General features: G+C 38.1%; 2 protein-coding genes across 5 annotated transcripts in view; one reads left to right on the forward strand and one right to left on the reverse strand.

The window, feature by feature from the left end:
• Nucleotides 1–16,552, reverse strand: part of TTC23 (tetratricopeptide repeat domain 23) — a 111,273-nt gene extending 94,721 nt beyond the window's left edge. The window contains 1 exon segment of the mRNA XM_047766805.1: nt 16,346–16,552. Within this exon segment, the coding sequence (XP_047622761.1) occupies nt 16,346–16,472 (127 nt within the window). The 5' untranslated portion in view covers nt 16,473–16,552.
• A 1,376-nt stretch (nt 16,553–17,928) lies between these two features.
• The window catches only part of LRRC28 (leucine rich repeat containing 28), a 225,859-nt gene continuing 221,446 nt past the window's right edge, over nt 17,929–22,341 (forward strand). For all 4 annotated transcript variants that reach the window (XR_007133125.1, XM_047766807.1, XM_047766806.1 and 1 more), the window contains exons 1-2: nt 17,929–18,022; nt 21,553–21,780. Coding sequence is in view for 3 of the 4 variants with exons in the window: in XM_047766807.1 (XP_047622763.1) it covers nt 21,613–21,780 (168 nt within the window). In the remaining variant the exon portion in view is untranslated. The remainder of the gene's footprint in view (nt 18,023–21,552; nt 21,781–22,341) is intronic.

Raw genomic sequence — 22,341 nt, forward strand, 5'->3', positions numbered from 1 at the left:
AGAGGAAAATGGAAGGTTGGAGCTACATTTAGAAGATATTGGTTTTAGACTAATAGTCTGATTGACTATTGGCAGGTAGTGAGTGGTAAGCCCTTGAAGATAATGAAAATGCTCCTATAAGACTGATCTGTAACTAGTAGACAAATATATTATAATGGAAACTACAGGAGGCAAAGTGATTTTAAACTGCGGATATTCTAGTGCCAGCTTGACTTTTATCATAGCAGTACTTTGCCTGCAATTTTGTTAACTTTTTCTTTAAATTCACACACTTTCTAAAAGCCTAAATACTTTAGCTTCATCCTAATAAGTGATAAATGACATTATAAGTTTGATGTTATATTTTCTCCTAATACAAAATAAAAACACACATATTAATTTTTAAAGAGTTTGTCCTCCTCCACCTAACATCACATTAGGCATCCCCAAATATAAGCACTCTGTACTCCGGGAATTTCTAAATTAGAGTGATGTTTCATGACCATTTTTAACCAGGAACCCATCATTGCTCAAGAAGATTTCACCAAGTTTTATATTCTACAGTTTCTATTCTGACAAAGTAGACATTTTCCCTAAAAATATGTTACTTAAAAATTTCCCCAAGAGGAGTTCCTGCTGTAGTGCAGTGGGTTAAGGACCCAGTGTTGCCTCAGCTGTGGGGTAGGTCACAGCTATGGCTCAGATTCAATCCCTGGCCCAGGAATTTCCACATGCCACAGATGCAGTCAAAAAACAAACAAAAAACTTCCCCCAAGAAATTCTGATACCTCTCCAGAAAATGAATATGGTCCTAAATACATCTTCTTACCACTAGTTGAAAAAAAAAATGGAAAAAAAAAATCACTGATTATGTTACTGTAGTTGTACAAAATGAGCTCAGGTCTATAGTAGCAGTGGGAAGGGAAGTGAGGAGAAGGGTGAGGGGAATTACAGAAAGGGATAATTATTGTAAATTGAGAGCTCCTTGGATATAAAAATTAAAGAAGGGGGTCAATCAAGACTAACTTTTGATATTTTCATCCTGAGACTCTAGAATTGGTCTTGGCACACTTTAGCCATAGGACAAACTCTGTTTGGTTTGTTTTTAGAAGTAAAGCTTTATTGGAACATGGCCCTGTTTGTTCATTTCCATGTTGTCTATGGTTGCTTTCACAATACAACAGAAGTGCATAGCTGTATCAGAAACCCTACAGCCCTCACAGCCTAAAATATTTACTATCTGTCCCTTCACAGAAAAAGTTTACCAACCTTTAAAAATGGTGAAGTCATGAACGGAATTAGTGAGATAGAGGGCAATGATCATTTTGATTAAAACAAACAGACAAACAATCTGGTCTCAGCCAGGTTGAACTGGAGGTTATGGAAGAAAGTTTATATAAGAATATCCAACTTAGTAGTTAGAAACAGGTCATTACTTCTTAATGACACCTTTTAGAAGATAATAGTTTTTCATTTCCTTCTAAAAAATTATCTTATTCCATGATTACTTCCAAATAAGATCTGAGATGACTAGAGGCAAGTGCTGAAGCAGTTAGACTAGATATAGTTACCAAGGCAAAGTGTGTCCACTCCTTAATAACCCAAAATAGAGCTATACATTTTCACCAAGAAGAAAGTAGATGCTTTTCTTTGCTTCATAAAACAATATAGGATGAAAATATCAAACACAGAGAGAAGGAACTAGCCTTTGGTCAAGCTATGAGAAAGATATAGAGACTAATCTATAATCCAGGTGAATCTCTCATTCCTGAATAGCCCTTCAAAATGTGAAAGGCCAATTCTTCAAGTTCAACATCTAAGCTCTGCCTAAACCACACTGTACAGAGGTTCAGTGCTATCTTAGATTCTAAGATGTTGGCTGACTTTCCTCATAATAATCTCTTGCCTTAAGCTTCCTCATTTACTCACCCCATTGGCTTATGAGACAACCAATACAATAGGTGCTGTGGTCTAGAGAAAGAGCAGTAGCTTGGGATGGGGAATCTGAGATTCCAGAATTTGTGCTATCCCAAATACTCATGTAATATGGGCAATACCAATAACAGACATTTATATAACACTTTATACTTTCACATATTTTACCTCATTTGGCCCCTTACCACAGAAGCAAGTATGATTACCCCTATTTTATAAATGAAGACAATGAAGCTAGAGATGCTCAATTACTTGCCCTATATTGTGTGGCCAGAATCAGGACCCTAGTCTTCTAATAATTTGGTGGTTTCTCACCACGTTCTTCTTCCTCTCATTGGTCATAATCTATAGTATTAAGAATCAAATGTTTTTGCTTTGTAAACCTAAGAATGCAATTTTAAAGTAACCACATATTTTTATAATCAGGAAACACAACATCTTCAACAAATTTTACCATGCTTTCTTATCTTCTATTTAGGGGAAGCAAAGAGGAAATTTTAAAAACTGTATATGTAATACGTCTTGCAATAATTGCTCTTCTGGGCCTCTGAACCTAGTGTTAAACTTTGAAATTGATTTTTCCTTTTTTTTTTCTTTTTGGCATAACTTTTAGTTTGTCTCATGCCTTCTCTCTCTCTTATTTTTTTTCTTTTTTGGCCACCCCAAAGCACATGGAGTTTCTGGCCAGGGATCAGATCTTAGCTGCAGCTGCGACTTACACCAGAGCAATGCCAGATCCTTTAATTCACTGTGCCAGGCTGGGTATTGAACTTATATCCTGGTACTGCAGAGATGCATCCGATCCCATTGTACCACAGCAGTAACTCCTCGCACTGACTCTTAATACTGAATCCTTAAAACAGAGGTTATTACCTGAGTGCTCACAGGTTAGATCTCGCCCCTTTACCCCTTGTTTTCCTTTTTTCTTTTTGGCCAGATGATTTTAAAATTTTTTAAAAAATTATAAGTTTCACATAAAGATGTAGATTTCTGGATTTCTTGCTTCCTTTGAAAACTCCTAATATCTGTTGACACTAAGCCTATGTTACCACATGCAAAAACTAGCCCGGGGGAGGTTGGCGGGGGGGAGAGAAGCAGCTGCCCCTGGAGGTAGGATGCACTCTCCAGTCTGCAGTTGCTACCGCTCTCTATTGGCTCCTGGACATAGAAATAACGAAGTGGTTGCATTTGTCATCGCTCCTGTGTTGTTTTTCTCACTGTAGAAGAATAGGTCCCTGTATCCATACCTCTCTTTCAAAGTGCAAAGCTGATGTAAAAGGATGAGATTTTCCTGACCCATGTCACTTGCCACTCATTTCCTGAATTTAATATAATCTAAAACATCTGATTATAAGACACACTAGTATTTTGTAACCACTATGACAGAAACAACACTGCCAATAAACACTTGCCATCAGTTGTGACATGCATTCCAGTTTCAGAGATGTTTTAAATGCCAAAAGAATGTGCATCTATGAATTAATCAAATGAGGAATGTTACTTGCTGGCTTCTGGAAGCATTTGAATCAGTGACTTTGCTTTAAGTATGTGTCTGTTTCAATGTGTGTAGCACCATATAATAACACTTACAGCACAAAGAAACACTCTTCAGTTCACTTACTTTGAGCTACATGCTTATCATCAGTCACTTTTCTTTTCTTTGTAATAGACATAGTTGGGATTTAAGTTTCCATTAGAAACCAGCCCAGGTCCCACACACCATGCTTTTGGGTTCAGTTTCTCCCGCCTCTCAATTAGTGCCCATAACTGCCAGTCAGACATACCCAATCAATTGATGCTATTCCTTCTATCAGACATGTCCAGTAGAATGCTGAAGAACATGATCAGCCCTAGATCAAAGTGGGAGGAAGCAGAGGTCTGAAGTGGGATGGGGTGGGGGTGGGGGGTCTCAGTCTTCCATTTCTAAGAAGTGATGTTCAAAAATTTAATAGCTGGTATAGTAGGAGGACCAACCAGACTGTAAAAATGGCAACTATGCTGGAGCTTGGTTCTGAATGTCCACTGCTGTTCCAGGTGTTAGCCTTTGGGTGCTGACTTGTGGGGAGCTGTAGGGAGGCTTGAGGAGGGGCAGGAGCCCTCAGGGTAGTAGTATGGCTATCTGAGAGTGTACTAGTTAAAAACCAACCTTGCCCATATATAAGCTGAGGCATGAAAAAGCCATGAAATGGAAGAACATTCTACAAAGATACAAAATACCAAAACTGAATAAAAAGGAAAGAGAAAATATGAACAGAAATATAACAAGTAAATAAATTAAATTAGTAATTTAAAATATTTACACAAAGGTAAGCCCAGACCTAGACAATTTCAGTTGTGAATTCTACTAAACCTTTCATGGAAAAAAATAATATGCATCTTTTGTAAACTCTATTAGAAAAAAGAGGAAAGAACCCTTTCCAACTTATTCTATGAGGCCATTATTATCCTTATATCAGATAAAGAAACACAAAACAACAAATTAATTCCCTTAATAAATACAGACACAAAAAAATCCTCAACAAAATATTAGCAAACCAAACCTAGCAACATATAAAAAGAATTATACATTGTGACTGAGGGAGATTTATCCTAAAAATGTAAGGTGTGTTTAACATCTGAAATAACTAATGTAACATATCATATGAAGAGAATATGAGGACAAAAACTACACAATCACCTTGATAGATGCAGAAAAATCATTTGGCAAAATTCAACACTCACTTATGTTTAAAATTTCTTCAACATAATAAAAGGCTGATAAACACTTGATTTAAAAAATCTAAGGCTAATATCACACTTAATGGTGAATGTTTGAATGCTTTCACCCTAAGGATGCAAACAAGGCAAGGACATCTGCTCTCAGCACTTGTACTCAATATTGCAAAGGTTGTTCTAGCCAGAATAATAAGAAATAAAAGATATGGGAGTTTCCGTTGTGGCTCAGTGGTTAATGAATCCTACTAGGAACCATGAGGTTGTAGGTTCGATCCTTAGTCTCACTCAGTGGGTTAAGGATCCTGTGTTGCCGTGAGCTGTGGTGTAGGTCACAGACGAGGCTTGGATCCTGTGTTGCTGTAGCTATGGCATAGGCTGGCGGCTACAGCTCTGATTAGACCCCTAGCCTGGGAACCTCCATATGCCATGGGTGCAGCCCTAGAAAAGACAAAATAAATAAATAAATAAATAAAAATAAAAGGTAGGCAGATTTAAAAGAAGAAATAAAACTTTATTATCAGATGACATGATTCTATACATAGAAAATTCTAAGGGATCCACACAGAAAAACAAAATGAAAAACAAAACAAAAACAATATTAAAACCCTATTAGACCTACTCAACAATTTCAGCAAGGTTGTAGGATACAAAATAAACAAAAATGGTATTTCTATCAATCTGAAAATGAAATTAAGAAAACATTTTTACAATAAGCATCAAAAAGAATAAAATAGGAAAAAAGTTAACAAAAAACCCCAAGCCTTTTATACTGAAAAACATTGTAAATGGAGGGACATTTCATGTTTATGGATTAGAAGGCTTAATATTATCAAGATAGCAATATTTCCCAAATGTTGATCTATAGATTTACTGTAACCCCTATCAAAATTCTTGCTGCTTTCCACCACCTCCCCAGAGCTTGATCTTAAATTCCTATGGAAATGTAAGAGACCTAGAATAGCTAAAATGATCTTGAAAAAGAACAAACTTGGAGAAGTCACACTTCCCATTCTTAAAACTTACTACACAGCTACAATAATCAGAAGAGTGTGGTGTTGATCTAAGAATTGATATAGAATTCAATGGAATAAAATTGAGAATCCAGTAATGAACATTTATATTTATGGTCATTACTTTTTGACAAGAATGCCAAGATACTTCAATTGGAAAAAAAGTCTTTTCAATAAATGGTGCTAAAACAACTGGACAGGCACATGCAAAAGAATGAAGTTAGAGCCCCACATCATACTATACACAAAAACTAACCTCAAGTGATCAAAGACATAAAAGTAAGAGATAAAATTATAAAAGCTTCATAAAACAGAAAACTATGTATGGGCTTGAGTTAGGCAAAGATTTCTTAGGTAAAACACCAAAGGCACATGCAAAAAAGGGAAAAAAACAGATAAATAGGACTCCATCAAAACTAAAAACTTCTACGACTCTAAAAGACAACTTATAAAATGGGACAAAATATTTGCAAATATATCATATATTTAATAAAGGACTTCTACCCGTAATACATAAAAACACTTACAAATTGACAAATAACACAATTAAACAACTAATAACACAATTAAAAAATGGGCAAAGGGAGTTCCCGTCGTGGCGCAGTGGTTAACGAATCCGACTAGGAACCATGAGGTTGCGGGTTCGGTCCCTGCCCTTGCTCAGTGGGTTAACGATCCGGCGTTGCCGTGAGCTGTGGTGTAGGTTGCAGACGCGGCTCGGATCCCGAGTTGCTGTGGCTCTGGCGTAGGCCGGTGGCTACAGCTCCGATTCGACCCCTAGCCTGGGAATCTCCATATGCCGCGGGAGCGGCCCAAGAAATAGCAACAACAACAACAACAACAACAAAAAGACAAAAGACAAAAAAAAATGGGCAAAGGATTTGAATGTTTTACGAAAGAAGATATATGAATGGCCAATATGCACATGGAAAGATACTATTATTAGTCATTAGGAAAATGCAAATCAAAGCTATAATTTCACAGCCACCAGAGTGACTATAAACAAAAGGATATTAAGAAGTGTTAGTGAAGATGTGGAAAAGTTGTAACCCTCATACAAACCTGGTGGAATGTAAAATTATACATTCACTTTAGAAAGCAGTTGGGTAATTCTTCAAAAAGCTAAACATAGACTTACCATTTGACTCAGCAATTCCATTCCCAGGTATATCCCTCAAAGAACTAAAAGCACATTCACACAAAACCTTGTACACATCTTCATAGCACCTTTATTTACAATAGCTAAAAATGAAGGTAATCCAAATGTTCATCAAGTGGTAAGTGGATGAAAAATGTGGAATATAATGGAATATTATTTAGCAATAAAAAGGAATGAGGAGGGAACTAATCAAGACAGTGGAGTAAGATGGCACAGAACTCATCTCCCTCACAAATAGATCAAAAATACATCTATATGTGGACAATTCTCATTGAAAGCTCACTGAAGAATGACAAAAAGACACCTGCGCAACCAAGGCTATTAGAGAGATGCGCCAGGAATCACACAGGAAGAGAAGAGATGAGATCAGGTTGGTACCTGTGCCCCTGGAAGGAGACTCAGAGAAAAAAGCAGATTACATGGGTGGATATTCTTCTTGGGGAGTGAGTGGTTTCAGCCTTGGGGTCTGACAAAGGGAAGATGGGTCCATTTGGCTGGTTGGGGGGCCAGCACAACCAACAGAAGGGCAGTGGGAAGCCTGAATTCCACTCATGAGAATTATGTGCCCACTGCTTGCTCCCAAGTCAGGGTGGAGAGGGCAGATTGAGGATTGTGCAAGTAACTGGTTGGTTTCCTGCAACCACCATGGTACATGCTACAGCCTAAGCTAAATGAATATTCCAGTCCTGCTTGGAAACTTGGTCCTGAGACTCAGCTCAGACCTGAACCAGCATCCAGCATGGCAGTGGCAGCCATTGATGGTGCTAACACAGGCAGCTTATCAGAAGAGTCCCGTCTCTGTCTGCAGCTAGACCACCAATCCACATCCCAACATATGTTGGGAGCCCACACTGGCCCTGGCTAACCTGTGGTACAGCTCCACATTAGGGTGAGGGTAGTAGAGGCTATGGGGAGAACCCAGGTGTGACAAACAAAGGAGGCTCTAGCCCAAGGTAGCATCTGAGGGGGGCAGGGGCAACCATTTCTGGTGCTTACACAGGCAATGCATTGAAAGCAGTCCAGGTTTCTGACCCCAGCTAGACTGCCATAGCCTTTGCTCTAACACATGCTAAATGTGACCATCCAAGCCCCTTGTGCTCCAATGCGGGTGGGGATGCTAGTGCTAGGAGAGAGGAAAGCATACACTTGAAGGGAACTGAGCCAGCTGGGACCCGGGCCTCAGGGCTTCTGCTCCAGTGACTGGAGACCTGCCCCTGTCCCCATTTTGGTGGTGACAGCCACTTAGTGGAGGGAAAGCCTTGGCTCACACCTGGCTCTAGCCTTAGCCCTTCCATCTCCAGCCCCACTCCCTATCAAAATGATAGCTGCCAGCACATCAGAGGAAAGACATGACTTGTGTTCACATCAAATCTAGCTCTCCCCCCAAAGCCACTGGGCACTTGCAACCTGCATAGGGATACTCTCACACAAGGACATCTCTCACATAAGGACTGCAATCAGTAACTATATCATATAATTTCATAGAAACAGAGAAAGTAAAATAAGAGGAAAGAGAATTTGTCTAAATTAAAAGGGCAAGAGAAAACCCCTGAGAAAACAACTAAAGAAATAGCCATAAACAATTCACCATATAAAGAATTAAAAGCATTGGTAATAAGAACACTAAATGAATAAAGAATAGATGAATACAGTAAAAATCTTAAGAAGGAACTAGCAAATATAAAAAAGAATCGGAACTGAAGAGTACAAGAACTGAAAGGAAAAATGCACTAGAAGGAATTAATAGAAGACTAGGTGGTGATGCAGAAGAATGCATACGTGATCTGTAAGATGGAATAATGAAATTTGCCAATCAGAATAGCAAAAAGAAAAATAAATTTATAAAATGAAAACAGTTTAAGGGAACTTTGGGACAACATTAAGGTTACCGACATTCACATTATAGGATTCCCAGAAGGAGAAGAAAGAGAAGGGTGTTGAAAATTTATTTCATGAACTTTTAGCTGAAAACTTCCCGAACCTGAAGATGGAAATAGATACCCAAGTACATGAAGCATAAAGGAACACAAACAGACCCATACTGAGATATAACATAATTAAAATGGTAAAATTTAAAGGGATAATTCTAAAGACAACAGAAGAAAAACAAAGAGTCACATACAGAGGAACCCCCAATAAGACTAAGTTTATTTTTCTGAAGAAACTTCGCAGAACAGAAGAGAGTGGCATGATATACTCAAAGTGCACAAAGCAAAAAACCTGCACCCTAGGATATTCTACACAGCAATATTATAATTTAAAATTGGAGGAGAGATAAAGGATTTCTCAGACAAACAAAAACTAAGAGTTTTATTAATACTAATAACAATACCCTAAAAAATGTAAAAGAGCTATCTCTAAGTGGAAAAGAAAGTGCTATAACAAGAAGTAAGAATCTATAGGAAAGGAAAAATACCACTTATAGAGGCAAATACATAGTAAAGGCTGAAGATAAACCATTTAAATAAACAAAATCAAAAGACAAAAAAAAGTGAAATCAGCTACAACTACAATAATCAGTAAAGGGATAAAAATGAAGATGTAAAATATTCCATCAAAACCCAAAATGTTGGAGTTCCCTTGTAGCACAGCGGTTTGAGGATCCAGCATTGTCACTGCAATAGCTTGGGTTACTGCTGTGGTGTGGGTTCAACCCCTGGCCTGAGAACATCCATATGCCACAGGCAAAGCCTAAAATAAACACCCCAAAATGTTGTGGTAGGGGGAGAGTTAAAAATATAGATTCTGTAGAATGAATTTGAACTTAAAGGACTACCTATTTAAAACAAATAGATACAGCTATAGGTTAACAAATATGAATCTCATGGTAACCACAAATCAGCCTATAAAAGATACACAAAAACTAGAGAAAGGAATACAAACACATCACTAAAGAAAAATAATCAAACCACAAGGGAAGAAACAAAAAAACCCAGAACTACAAAAGCGACTAGAAAACAAATAATAAAATGGAAACAAGTACATATCTATCAATGATTACTTTAAAGTCAATGGACTAAATGCTCCAATCGAAAAACATGGGGTGGCTGGTGGTAATAAATCATGATCCCATCTGTGTGCTGCCTACAAGAGACTCACTTCAGAGCTATAGATACAAACAGACTGAAAGTGATTGTTGAAAAAGACATCTCATGTAAATGGAAATGGCAAGAAAGTGGAGATAGCAAAACTCACATCAGACAAAATAGATTTTAAAACAAGGTCTATAACAAGAGACAAAGAAGGGCATAATATAATGATAAAGGGAATATTACAAGGAGATTGCACTTGTTAACATATATGTACCCAATACAGGAGCAGCTAAATATAAAATATTAACAGACATAAAGGGAGAAATACAATAATATAATAATAGTAGGTGACTTTAATACACCACTTACATCAATGGACAGATCATCCAGACAGAAAATAAATAAGGCAATAGTGTTTTTTTTGTTGTTGCTGTTGTTTTGTTTTTTTTCTTTTTAGGGCTGTACCTGTGGCATATGTAAGTTCCCAGGCTAGGAGTTGAGCTTGCAGCTGCCAGCCTAAGCCACAGCAATGCCAGATCCGAGCCTTGTCTGCAAACTACATCACAGCTCATAGCAATGCTGGACCCTTAGCCCACTGAGCGGGGCCAGGGATTGAACCCATGTTCTCATGGATACTAGTTAGGTTTGTTACAGCTGAGCTACAATGGGAACTCCCAGCAATAGTGGTCTTAAATGACACAATAGACCAGTTGGTTTTTAGAGATATCTACAGGACATTCCATCTCCAAACAGCAGAATACACATTCTTTTCAACTGTGCATGAAATGTTCTCTAGGATAAATCATATAGTAGGCCAGAACAAGTTTCAACAAATTTAAGAGGATAAAAATATATATCTATCATATATATCAAGTATTTTTCCTGATCAAAACGGTATGAAACTATAAATCAACTATATGAAGAACAATGAGAAAAGCACAAGCAGGTAGAGATTAAACAACACATTACTAAAAATCTCATTGATCAATGAAGAAATAAAAAAGGAAATCAGAAAATACATGAGACAAATGAAAATGGACTTAAAACTTACCAAAATTTATGGGATACATCAAAAGCAGTTCTTAGAAGAAAGTATATTACTGAAACAGGCCTACCTTACAAAACAAGAAAAATTTCAATCTAATTTTCCATCTAAATGAATTAGAAAAAGAATGGAGTCAGCTTGAAGAATGAATTAATAAAGATCAAAGAGGAAATAAATGAGACAAAAAAATAGAAAAGATCAATGAAATCAAGAGCTGTTTTTTAAAAAGATAGACAAAACTGATAGTGATAGTCATCAATAGGACAGAAAACACAAATAAATAAGAAATGAAAGAAAATAACTGATATCACAGCGATACCAAAAAATTATGACTTCTACAAACAGCTATATGCCAACAAACTAGATAACCTAGAAGAAATGGACAAATTTCTAGAAACACTACCTGCTAAGAATGAATCAGGAAGAAACAGACAATCTGAACAGAACTACTACCAGTACTGAAATTGAATTTGTAATAATTAAAAAAAAAAAAGCTTCCAGCAAATAAAAGTCCAGGGCTGGACAGCTTCATGGGGGAAATTCTACTAAATATATTAAGAACTATCACCCATCCTTCATGAACTATTCCCAATAATTGAAGAGAAAAGAACACTCTCAAATTCATTTCTTGAGGCTTCCACTACCTTGATACCAAAACCAGACAAAGATAGTACAAAAAAAAAAAGAGAGAAAATTATAGGCAAATATCGCTGAGGAATATAAACACGAAAATCCTCAAGAAAATATTAGCAAACTGAATTAAATAAATATAAAAAGGATCACATACCATGATCAAGTGTGATTATCCCAGGTATGTAAGGATGGTGCAATATTTACACATCAATCAACCTGACACACCACATTAATAAAAGGATTAAAATCACAGGGTCATCTCAATAGACAAAGAAAAAGCATTTGCAAAATTTAACATCAATTCATGACAAAAACTCTCATTGATGCTATTGTTCAGGGGACATATCTCAATATGACAAATGCCATTTATGACAAACACATAGCTAATATTATACTCATTGGTAAAAAGCTGAAAGACTTTCCTCTAAAATCAGAAACAAGACAAAGACATCCACTCTGATTGCTTCTATTTAACATCGATTGGAAGCCCTAGTCATGGCAATCAGAGAGAAAAAAGAAATGAACAGCATCTAAATTCGAAGGGAAGAACCAAAACTGTTACCATTTGTGGATGACATGACACTATACATAGAAAACTCTAAAGTCTTCACCAAAAAACTGAGAAGTAATAAATTAATTCATCAAAATTGCCAGATACAAGATTAATATACAGAAATCTGTGTTTTTGTATACTAATAATGAACTACGAGAAAGAGAAAGCAAAAAAAAAAAAAAATCCCATTTAAAATTGCAGCAGGAGGAGTTCCCATCGTGGCGCAGTGGTCAATGACTCCAACTAGGAACCATGAGGTCGCGGGTTCGATCCCTGGCCTTGCTCAGTGGGGTAAGGATCCTGCGTTGCCATGAGCTGTGGTGTAGGTTGCAGACATGGCTCGGGATCCCGAGTTGCTGTGGCTCTGGCATAGACTGGTGGCTATGGCTCCGATTAGACCCCTAGCCTGGGAATCTCTATATGCCGTGGAAGTGGCCCTAGAAAAGGCAAAAAGACAAAAAATAAAATAAAATAAAATAAAATTGCATCAGGAGTTCCCGTGGTGGCGCATCAGAAATGAATCAGACCAGGAACCATGAGGTTGCGGGTTCCAGCCCTGGCCTCACTAAGTGGGTTAAGGATCTGGCGTTGCTATGAGCTATGGTGTAGATTGCAGACGTGGCTTGGATCTGGTGTTGCTTGTGGTTGTGGCGTAGGCCGGTAGCTACAGCTCCGATTAGATCCCTAGCCTGGGAACCTCCATATGCCTCAGGTGCAGCCCTAAAAAGAGAAAACGAAACAAAAAATTGCATCAAAAAGAATAAAATACCTAAACTTAACCAAGGAGATAAAATACTTAAATTCTAAAGACTATGAAACACAATTAATATTCTAAATCAATGATATTTCAATAAAAAAAGGAATGAAGTATTGACACATACTACAACATGCATAAACCTCAAAAGCATTACAAGTGAAAAAAGCCATACATATGCAAAATACCACATATGACTCCACTTATCTTAAATATCCAGAAAAGGCAAATATATATAGAAAATTTATCATTGGTTGCCCAGGCTGGGGGTAGGAATGGGGAGTGTTTGCAAATGGGCTCAAGGTATCCTTTTACAGTGATGGAAATTTTCCAAAATCGGAATGTGGTGATATATAACTGTAAATTTTCTAAAAAAATCACTGACTTATGACACTAAAATGAGTAAATTTTACAGTGTAAATTATACCTTACTAAAGCTGTTGAAAAACAGCTATGAAACCACCCTGCGGTTTCATATGTAATTTTGTCTTTTATACAGCTTGTATAGAAGACTTTGGGCAGCCTGATTCCCAAAGAGGATGTGGCAGGCCCCCCCAAAGTTGTAAACCAATCTTAATATTCTGGCTCTACCAATAGATGGGTCACGTGGCATTAGTGCCTGGCACCTAAGAGGCCTCAATAAATTAAACCATCTTTACAGTGTGATTTTACACCAAACATCTCATTTACCTAATACATGAAACTCAGTTGATTAGGGCATTTTTTTTTTTTTAAACTTAAGCAATCTCAAATTAATGACATGGCAATATTCCCCAGGGGAAAAGCTGTTAACAGTTGAAGTAGTCAGGATCGGTTAGACTTATAACAAGGTAAGTCACTCTTACACGCTGTAGAACCATTGGCTTAAGAGGAGGAGGTAGAGATGGGGGTGGGGAGGGGGAATGTCTGAAATCTCTGAGACCCAGGCTGACCAAGGTTTAACTGTACACCAACAGGAGTCATGGTAGACTAGCAGAGACTGAAAAATCGTGGGCAGGCTTTTCACCACCACTGCCGGTAAATGACACACCTCCCTTCTGCTAACATTTCACTCGCTCTCTAACCACAAAGAGGGGGATATTCAGGGGAGTAAATGAAATATTTGATGAGCATTGCAATCTGCCACATTTATCATTAAGGGGCCTGTCTTAGGATTCTCTTGCAAGGGCTAGAGACAACCTCCTTCTCCATCTATTTGATTAAGGACCACTGATCAGGAATTTGGGAACTTCAGATTCTTTCAAGCAAGTTTTGAGGTACGAGGCAAATACCCTGCTTGGTATCCCCGAAGCACTTTGCTTTTTGGGGAGGAGATGACCTCTGATTAACCTTTGTTTGCTCAACACTGAAGCTACCTTCTGATACATGGTAGAAGCTCACTGAGTAGCCAGTTGTGTCTCAAAGACACAGGTCAGGTGAAAGCCTACAGTCCGAGTAAGAACACCTCCCATCTTCCCATGGTGTTCTTCAGTCACAAGTTTTTGGTTTTTGGTTGAAATTCCTCCAATTTCATTAAACAGAACCAAGAAACACTACAAATTCTGAGGGAACAGGAGCAAGAACCAATGCAATGTGAACAATCACTTTTATTGCTTTACTGCACCATGACGAACGCCACATATAATAAAAATTATATCTGTAGTGCTATACAAAAACAATAAGCTCACTGCTTCAGAAGAATAGAAAGAAATGCATCAAGATTTATCCTATTCAGTCATGTGAAGGTATATGGACAAAAAGTCTCAAGAGATTGCTACCAATTTGCGCTCCATCATTTATAGTATTTAGTCCCTTAGCTTCCAGTCTCTGTTGCTGGAGTCATCTTAAGCTGCAATGTCAGATCTTTTTTTCTTTTTATGTTTTTGGCTATGCTCATGGCATGTGGAAGTTCTCAGGCCAGGGATGAAACCTGCACCACAGCAGCAACCTGAACCACAACAGTGACAATGCCTTTAACCCTTAAGCCACTGAGCCAGCAGAGAACCCTGCAATGTCAGTTTTATCATTCTCAAATATGACCTTTAAAACCCAGGACCCGGAGTTCCTGTTGCAGCTCAGCAGAAACGAATCTGAATAGCATCCATGAGGACAGAGGTTGGATCCCTGGCCCTGCTCAGTGGGTTAAGGATTCAGCATTGCTGTGAGCTGTGGTATAGGTTGCAGATGTGGCTCAGATCCCATGTTGCTGTGTTTGTGGTGTAAGGTCATCAGCTACAGCTCTGATTCGACCCCTACCCTGGGAACCTCCATATGCTGTGGGTATGGCCCTAAAAAGACAAAAAACAAAACAAAAACAAAAACAAAAAACAATCAATGACCCAGGACTTGACTCCTTAATTCTGGCAGTTTTGACTCTTCATGTAACTTCTTAACCTTTTTTTTTTTTTTTTAAATCTAAAGTCCCCAAATGAACATTCTGCTGTGTCAGGGATAATTATTCTTTAGCTGCACATATTTGCTAACAAGTCCCCCACTACCTGGGATGCCATTTCTTTCCTCTTCCATCTATTGAAATTTTGCCCATTGCTCAAGCTCCAAATGGGTCTTAACCCTACTTTGAAACTCTCCCTGAATATTTCTGCTCACACTGATTTGAGCACCTGAAGCAGCTATGGTCTGTAACAGCCATCTATGCATCAAGAATTATACAAAAGTTTTCATTTAAACCTATTTTGAGTCTCTTTCTAGAGTATGAGCTCCTTAAGAATATATTTTATTTTATAGCCCCATATATAGATTAACAGAGGACCCTTAAGAAATATTTACTGCATACCTGAGTTGGGCCTTATAAAGGTAAAGATGTGCCACCAGGTATTATATTTACTAGCTGAATCTTGAAGAATCTTCAAGATGTTATATTTTGGAATTATATATTGGCTGGATTCTTTAAAAAGTTGCTATTTCAAATATATATTTTAATATACATTATTCTCATTTATCAATATTTTCCTGAACATTTATATTTTAGTTTTAGTAAAAATATCGTTTTTGAAAATATAAATGCTAGATTTCATTTTTGAGAATTTATCCTTACATCCACTACCTATTGATTCTGTTTCATATACCAATATTATATTTTCCTTGGTCATTAGCCGATCTGACCCTGCTACAAATGTAAACAAAACCCAATTCCAAAGACGATGATAATTTTGTCTTATATCCTTTAACAGATGGATTGTCTATTATGCTAGGTTTTAAACAAAAACATCCATTTTGCTTGATAATTACAATAACATTAAGACATTAAATCTATATTAAAGCAACAACAAAATACAGCTTCTTGGAGTATAAAATAATTTATAATTAATCTTATTACCTTGGTCCTTTTATCATTCAAAAATCCACTGCTAATCCCAGGATAACATTTTCTCTAAAGAGAAAAATAGCCTCTGAAAATCTTTCTCCCTGCCACTCTGACATTATAGCTGTATTTTATCTGCTTTTCCTTTGACAGTCTCCTTTAAAACTAGCAAAAAAAAAAAAAAAATCAGAATAGTTTATTTAACTCTGTAGAATCCTTTGTCAGTTACCCTGTGTGCCTTGAGAGGTTGTCCGTTTCTTTTTCCATTGAATTACACTCTTGACTCGGCAGCCTGATTTTCCAGATTGGTCCACGCTGCATCGGTTTGGTGATTTTTTGTAAGGATTGATAACCATGAAAGAGTCTAAAAATAGGGCAGTTCCAGACTAAATTGGAACAGTCTTTTCCCGTAAAGCAATCTGGTATCTCACAAAATTCCAAGAAGAATGAATGACAGAGCATGCACCAATAGGAAGTGGAGAAAAGTATTTTGTCTAAGTTTACTACCCAATCCTTGGGAGCCAGAGGTGGGAATTTTAAAATAGGGTTGTCCTTTCCTTGGAATTTTCTTAAAGTGGTATCCCCTCCTGTTGAAGTCTGCCAAAGATTGCCAAATCACTAATTCTAAATTAGAGAATTTTTCCTCCGTTTTGAGTTAGGCAAAGTGTAAACTTGGCACTTGACAAATTTAGAGAATTTTAAGAGAATCACATGGCTACTTTTGTGTCTATTTCAAAGGGCAGAAGTTATTTCAAGATAATTCATTTTTTCATGATCAAATATAAGTTAATGTACTTAAATATTTCATTTTTAGAGAAATGCAAACTAAGAGGCTAACACTGATTGCTTTTAAAAAAATTGGTCTAGCTATAGTTAATCTTTTTTTTTTTTTTGTCTGTATGACTCTTCAATATTAGGAGCAAATCGTATTATTTGGGTTGATCTTAAACATCCTAAAGATTTTTGTTTTTACACAAACTGTAGGTTTTCTCATTTTAAGTCTAGGAAAAAGTTCAAGTTCTTAAGTATTTACAAATCTGTATAAAGGGTTTTAGAAGTACATGACATACACCATGCATATACTTTAGAAAACTCTGAAGACTAGTTTACTAAATAGATAATTGCTAATATTGCATTATAACTCATACCTTTTTTGGGATAGGTGTTATTTTTATTTAATATAACTGCTTTTCAGGCTACTTAATCTCTAACGGAAATTATATACACCAACGTAAATCTATAAAGTCAAAGCTGCTTGACAATGAACCGCTAGATAATCAACGTTAGGCTTTCCAAAGAGGTTACCCTCTTTTCAATAGTACCTGTGTCATAGGACAGCTGTGAGAGTTAAGTGAAATAATCTAGCGCAGCTCTTAGAACGCTGCCTGGTACACAGTAAACGACTGGGTATTAAAATTGCTGTAATGCACAGAATTACATTAGAGGACTAGTGAGTCAGTGACAGTACGAATGAAAGAACAGATCAGTTACTGGTGGTTCCCGAGGTTGGAGCCGACTAAATCACCCCCACAAAACCCTAAGCCAAAAGCCAAATGCGAGAGCAACCCCTAACACCGGAGCCGGAAGCAAAGGCCGAGTGGGGCGCGGGGCAGGCTTAGAGAAGGCCCTTTTTTCAGCGAATAGGCATGTCGCTTGGAAAACGGGCATCTTATCCCACCTATCGCAAAACCGTAAGAGCAGAGGCGTAATATCGCGAGGTTCCGTTCTTCTCTGCTCTGCTCTGCCTTTCCCCCAAGCTCCAAAGTGCGAGTTTCGCCCCGCCCCGCCCCTCTACGCCCGCGCCCCGCCCCATCCCCTCCCGCGTTGCGCCCGGCCCCGCCCGCCCGGCCTCGGCCTGCGGTCCGGCGCTCCTGCGCCCGGGAGCGCTGGCTCCTCTGGCGCCGAGGTGAGTGTGGCGCTTCGTCGCGTCGATGTCCTTTGTAGCAAAGCCCTCTAGCCGGGCCATTGGCTCTGGCCTGGGTCAGGCAGAAGCGTCCTGGCCGCGGCGAGTGGACCTCGGCCCAAGCGGGCCCGTCAGGGCCTCGGGTCAGCACGGCTCCCGGGCCCTCCTCGCTCTCCTTGGCTCGGTACCGGCTCTAAAATTCCTGCTACTGGGCTCGCTACTCCCCAACGGTGACCACCTCAATGTTTGGTTAACTCGGGCCAAATGGCATGTGTTTTGACTAAACTTCTGTCAGCCTTCTCAGTACTGAGAAAATAACCTTTAAAAATGCTTTTAATACACGTTTTAAAATTCTCTAGTCTCCAATATTAGGAAACTGAAATATTTTACCGAATTAACTATGGAAGTCAGTCTAAGGGACTCCTTTCCTTAAAAAAATGTGTGGAATTTTCTTAAGATGGACAGGTTTGTTTGCTTTAGGTAATAATAAAGTAGACTGGTGTTTAGCTGTCAGAAAACTGATGTGGAGGTGCAGTTACATACTGCTAGTGTTCAGCCTACCATTTGCTTTTTATAGATAAGAGGTAGCAAAGGAAATATGTGTAAGAAAATTATCCCGGTAAAGGCCATCTTGCCAAGGACTGCAGTGAATGCATATTGGAAAACCTTTACCGTTATTTATTACTGGCACCTTTCAGATTTCATTTGTGTAGCTTTCATCTCCCAAACTCTCTTTCTAGCATGGTGCATTTTAACGGTGTAATTAACCTTTTAAAGACAGCCAGTCCCACCCATCAGGATTCAGCAGGATTAGAAGGCAAGCCATCAGGTTACCCTCTTTTCTTATTGGAACTTCCCTCAGTGAGGGTGGGTTTTGCTTTGTAGTCTTAGATTTGTGTAAGCTTTGCCTACCACTTGAATAATAATAGGAAGCAGCACAGGCCTCCTGAAATTCATGAAAAGCTGCATTTTAGAGCAGCTTGCGGGCTTTGGCGTCTTCCACTTGTGTTGGAATTCTACAAGTTATGCTCTGAGAAACTCGGTTTGCGTAGGTTTAAAATGAGCTAAATAATGTTAATTGCAATGCAGAGTTTTAAGGATTAGAGATCTTTATGGCACCTAGTTAGCAGTCAGCATGTAGTCCCTACAAGCCAACCTTGGATCAGAGATGAAAAAAAAATTTCCCTTTTAGTATTACTTGTCCTACTTTCAACCACTCATCAGCTTTTTAGGGCCTGCTTTGTGCTAGAGGCAGGTTTTCAAAATTAAAGAAAGCAGCAAGATCTCTGCCCCTAAGAAGCTTACAATAGAGTCTCTTGGCTAGATTGACACTATACAGATAACACCAATAAATATATAGATTACAAATTGTGAGGAGTCTTACAAAGAAAGAGTAAGAGAGAATACTTTTGTTTGGGATGGGCAAGTGATGTTTACACTGAAACCTGAAGGGTAATGGGACAGGGCTTTCAGGGTTAAGAGGGGAGCAGCAAGTGGTGTTAAGAGTTTGGTGCTTTCGAGTACTAGAAAAGCCCTGGAGATTGGTGAGAAGCCAAGGAGGGTGCTGCCAGCCTGGAGAAGTGGGTAGGGCCAGATTGTGAAGAGCCCTTACTACCTGGTAAGTTTGATTTTCTAAATAAACCTTTGAAAGGTTTATTTAAGATGTATTTGAGTAAGGAGTGAGTTTACTTAAGAGAGGGAGATACAATTGAACTTACTTTTTAAAAGGCTCCCTGCTAAGTAATTAATGTATTGCAAAGTGATTAGAGCAGACACAGGGAGACCAGTAACATACATGGACAGGCAGGAGATGACAGTGGCTTTCCTTTGCGGTGGATGGAGAGATGTGGATAGGTTTGAGGTGTACGTTGGAGTTGGAAACCATAGGCCTTGTGATAGATTGGAGATGCTGGATAAATAACCAGGTGGAATCATTCAAGACTTCCAGCTTTGCAGGTGGTGGGAAAGACTGGGGAAGATTTGTGTTGGTAATGAAAATGGAAAGCTCTTTTTTGAATGTAAGTTTGAGATGCTCCTGAGAATCTAGACTATCTACAGTTTACTCCACCTGCAAATAATTACCCAGAAGTCTTCTCTTCCCACACAGAATCACGGATGTTATTGCTAGTCTAGTTCCCCAGGGAGAGAATTAAGATGTGGAAAGATTATCTTGTTCAAAGTCACATAATATGTCTCATAAAAATAGGTGAGTAGGTAGAATATGGGAAGGTATTGGACTCTTATGTTCTATTGGGGGTATTATTGAATATTCCATATTCTCTGCCCTTTTATGTAAAATGGCAAGTACTTATTGGGAGTTAAAGTTTGCAAATAATAGAAAATAACAAAAAAGAAAACTCTGCTTATTGAAAGCTTATGTTACTACATTTTGTACTAACTTGGTATTAATTCCCAGTGAAAATAGTTTTTCTTAAGAAAAAACATTTTATTTGAAAGATACTTTCCTTTGGAGAGTTTGACAAAGGGTGCCCAATAAACCAGAGTAGAATCTTTGAACAAAGCTCATCTTTTTACTGTCTGAGTATTTACTGTCTGAGTATCCTGTAGAATCCTGTCCGTCTATGTATGTAAAGACCTCAGGCTTTAAAATCCCCTGCTCATCCTTTCCCACCTCAAGAAAAAAAGATCCCTGTTCCTTTATGAGCTGTTTGACCTTGGACAAAGTATTGAAGCTCTGAGTTTGTTTCTTCTCCTGGTAAGTGATTGTGAAGTTTGTTTCTGATCTGTGCCTAGTTGATAAGATGGCAATGAGATGTTATTTCTCTTCCTACCCTTTTCAGGTCAGAGCTGGAAGGGAATTCTATTTGTTCTGGGTTCTGGCCCTTACCAATAAATTGCTGTCTCCATTTTATGTTAGGCTACTGAGGCCCAGAGAGATTATAATAGAAAAGTACAGAATTCCTATTTCCTAGTGCAGTATTTCTTCTTTCATTGAAATAATGAAGTAAAACTCTATGTTCCCAGGCCTATTTCTTTGCTACTTCTGATCTGCAAAGCTAAGCAAGAAAGAAAAGAAAATAAAGAGATAAAAGGAAGAAAATATTAGAATATAGGACAATATTTAAATAGTAAGAAGTGAAGAGACTGAAGCTGTAAATGATCTAGTTATATGAATTTAAATTTTTTTGAGGTATCTTAAGCTGAGACAAAATAACGTAGTTCACAAAGGAAATGGGTTTGCTGTGTCTGATTTTTAAGCTTTTTCTTTGGTTGCATATTATGAAACTAGTCTCTCTTCTCTTAGATAGGGATTCCTATCTCAAGTTTAAGAATTATTTTTCAGGTAGGACTATTTCTACTAAGTAGTAAATATTGCTTAAATAGCATATTTTTATTAAATAGTTATTTTAATCTTTTAAAGATCTGTGAACATTTAGTTGTTGTGAAAGAAAATACAGGAATTGATATGTAACTCTCTTTTTAATGTCTGCAAATAGCTGTATATGCCAACTGCCTTATTTGACAGTGCTTGTTAGCAGTATTATAAATTTCAGTTTTTTTGTTCTCTTTAGAAATGGACCAATTTTGACAAGATGTAGTGCTGCAGTGTGCCTGATGGAATACATTCAGTCATGGCATCTGAACTTTGTAAGACGATCTCTGTGGCAAGGCTGGAAAAGCACAAGAATTTGTTCTTAAATTATAGGAATCTGCAGCATTTCCCGTTGGAGTTACTGAAAGATGAGGGACTACAGTACTTGGAGAGACTTTATATGAAAAGGAACTCCCTTACAACCTTGGTACAGTATTATATTGCATTTTTTTAAAAAGTCATTTATAATGTGGTCCTGATCAAGATGTATTTTACATATCCTAAGATATCCAGACCAAAGTGTATATCCTCTCTTGTTATATAAACAGGTAATAAAAGTATACACACAAGGGATTCTCATTAGGTAAGAATTCCCAATCCAGGTTCCTATAGTTATGAGGTTACAGGAGTTGTGTAGGAAAGCATTCACTAATGTACCACTTATAAAATTAGTCCTCTTCAGAAACCCCTCTTTATTTAGCCTATCTGGGCTTGTGCTTTCTTTGTGTGTTAAGATTGCTGGATAAGGAGTTCCTGTTGTGGTTAACGAACCTGACTAGTGTCCATGAGGATGTGGGTTCCATCCCTGGCCCTGCTCAGTGGGTTAAGGATCTGGCATTGCCATGAGCTGTGGTGTAGGTCGAAAACTTGGCTCAGATTTCACACTGCTGTGGCTGTGGTGTAGCCCGGCAGCTACAGCTCTGATTCAGCCACTAGCCTGGGAACTTCCACATGCTGTGGGTGAGGCCCTAAAAAGACAAAAGACAAA

Source organism: Phacochoerus africanus, chromosome 2 (genome assembly GCF_016906955.1).
Source record: "Phacochoerus africanus isolate WHEZ1 chromosome 2, ROS_Pafr_v1, whole genome shotgun sequence".
Taxonomy (NCBI): Eukaryota; Metazoa; Chordata; class Mammalia; order Artiodactyla; family Suidae; genus Phacochoerus; species Phacochoerus africanus.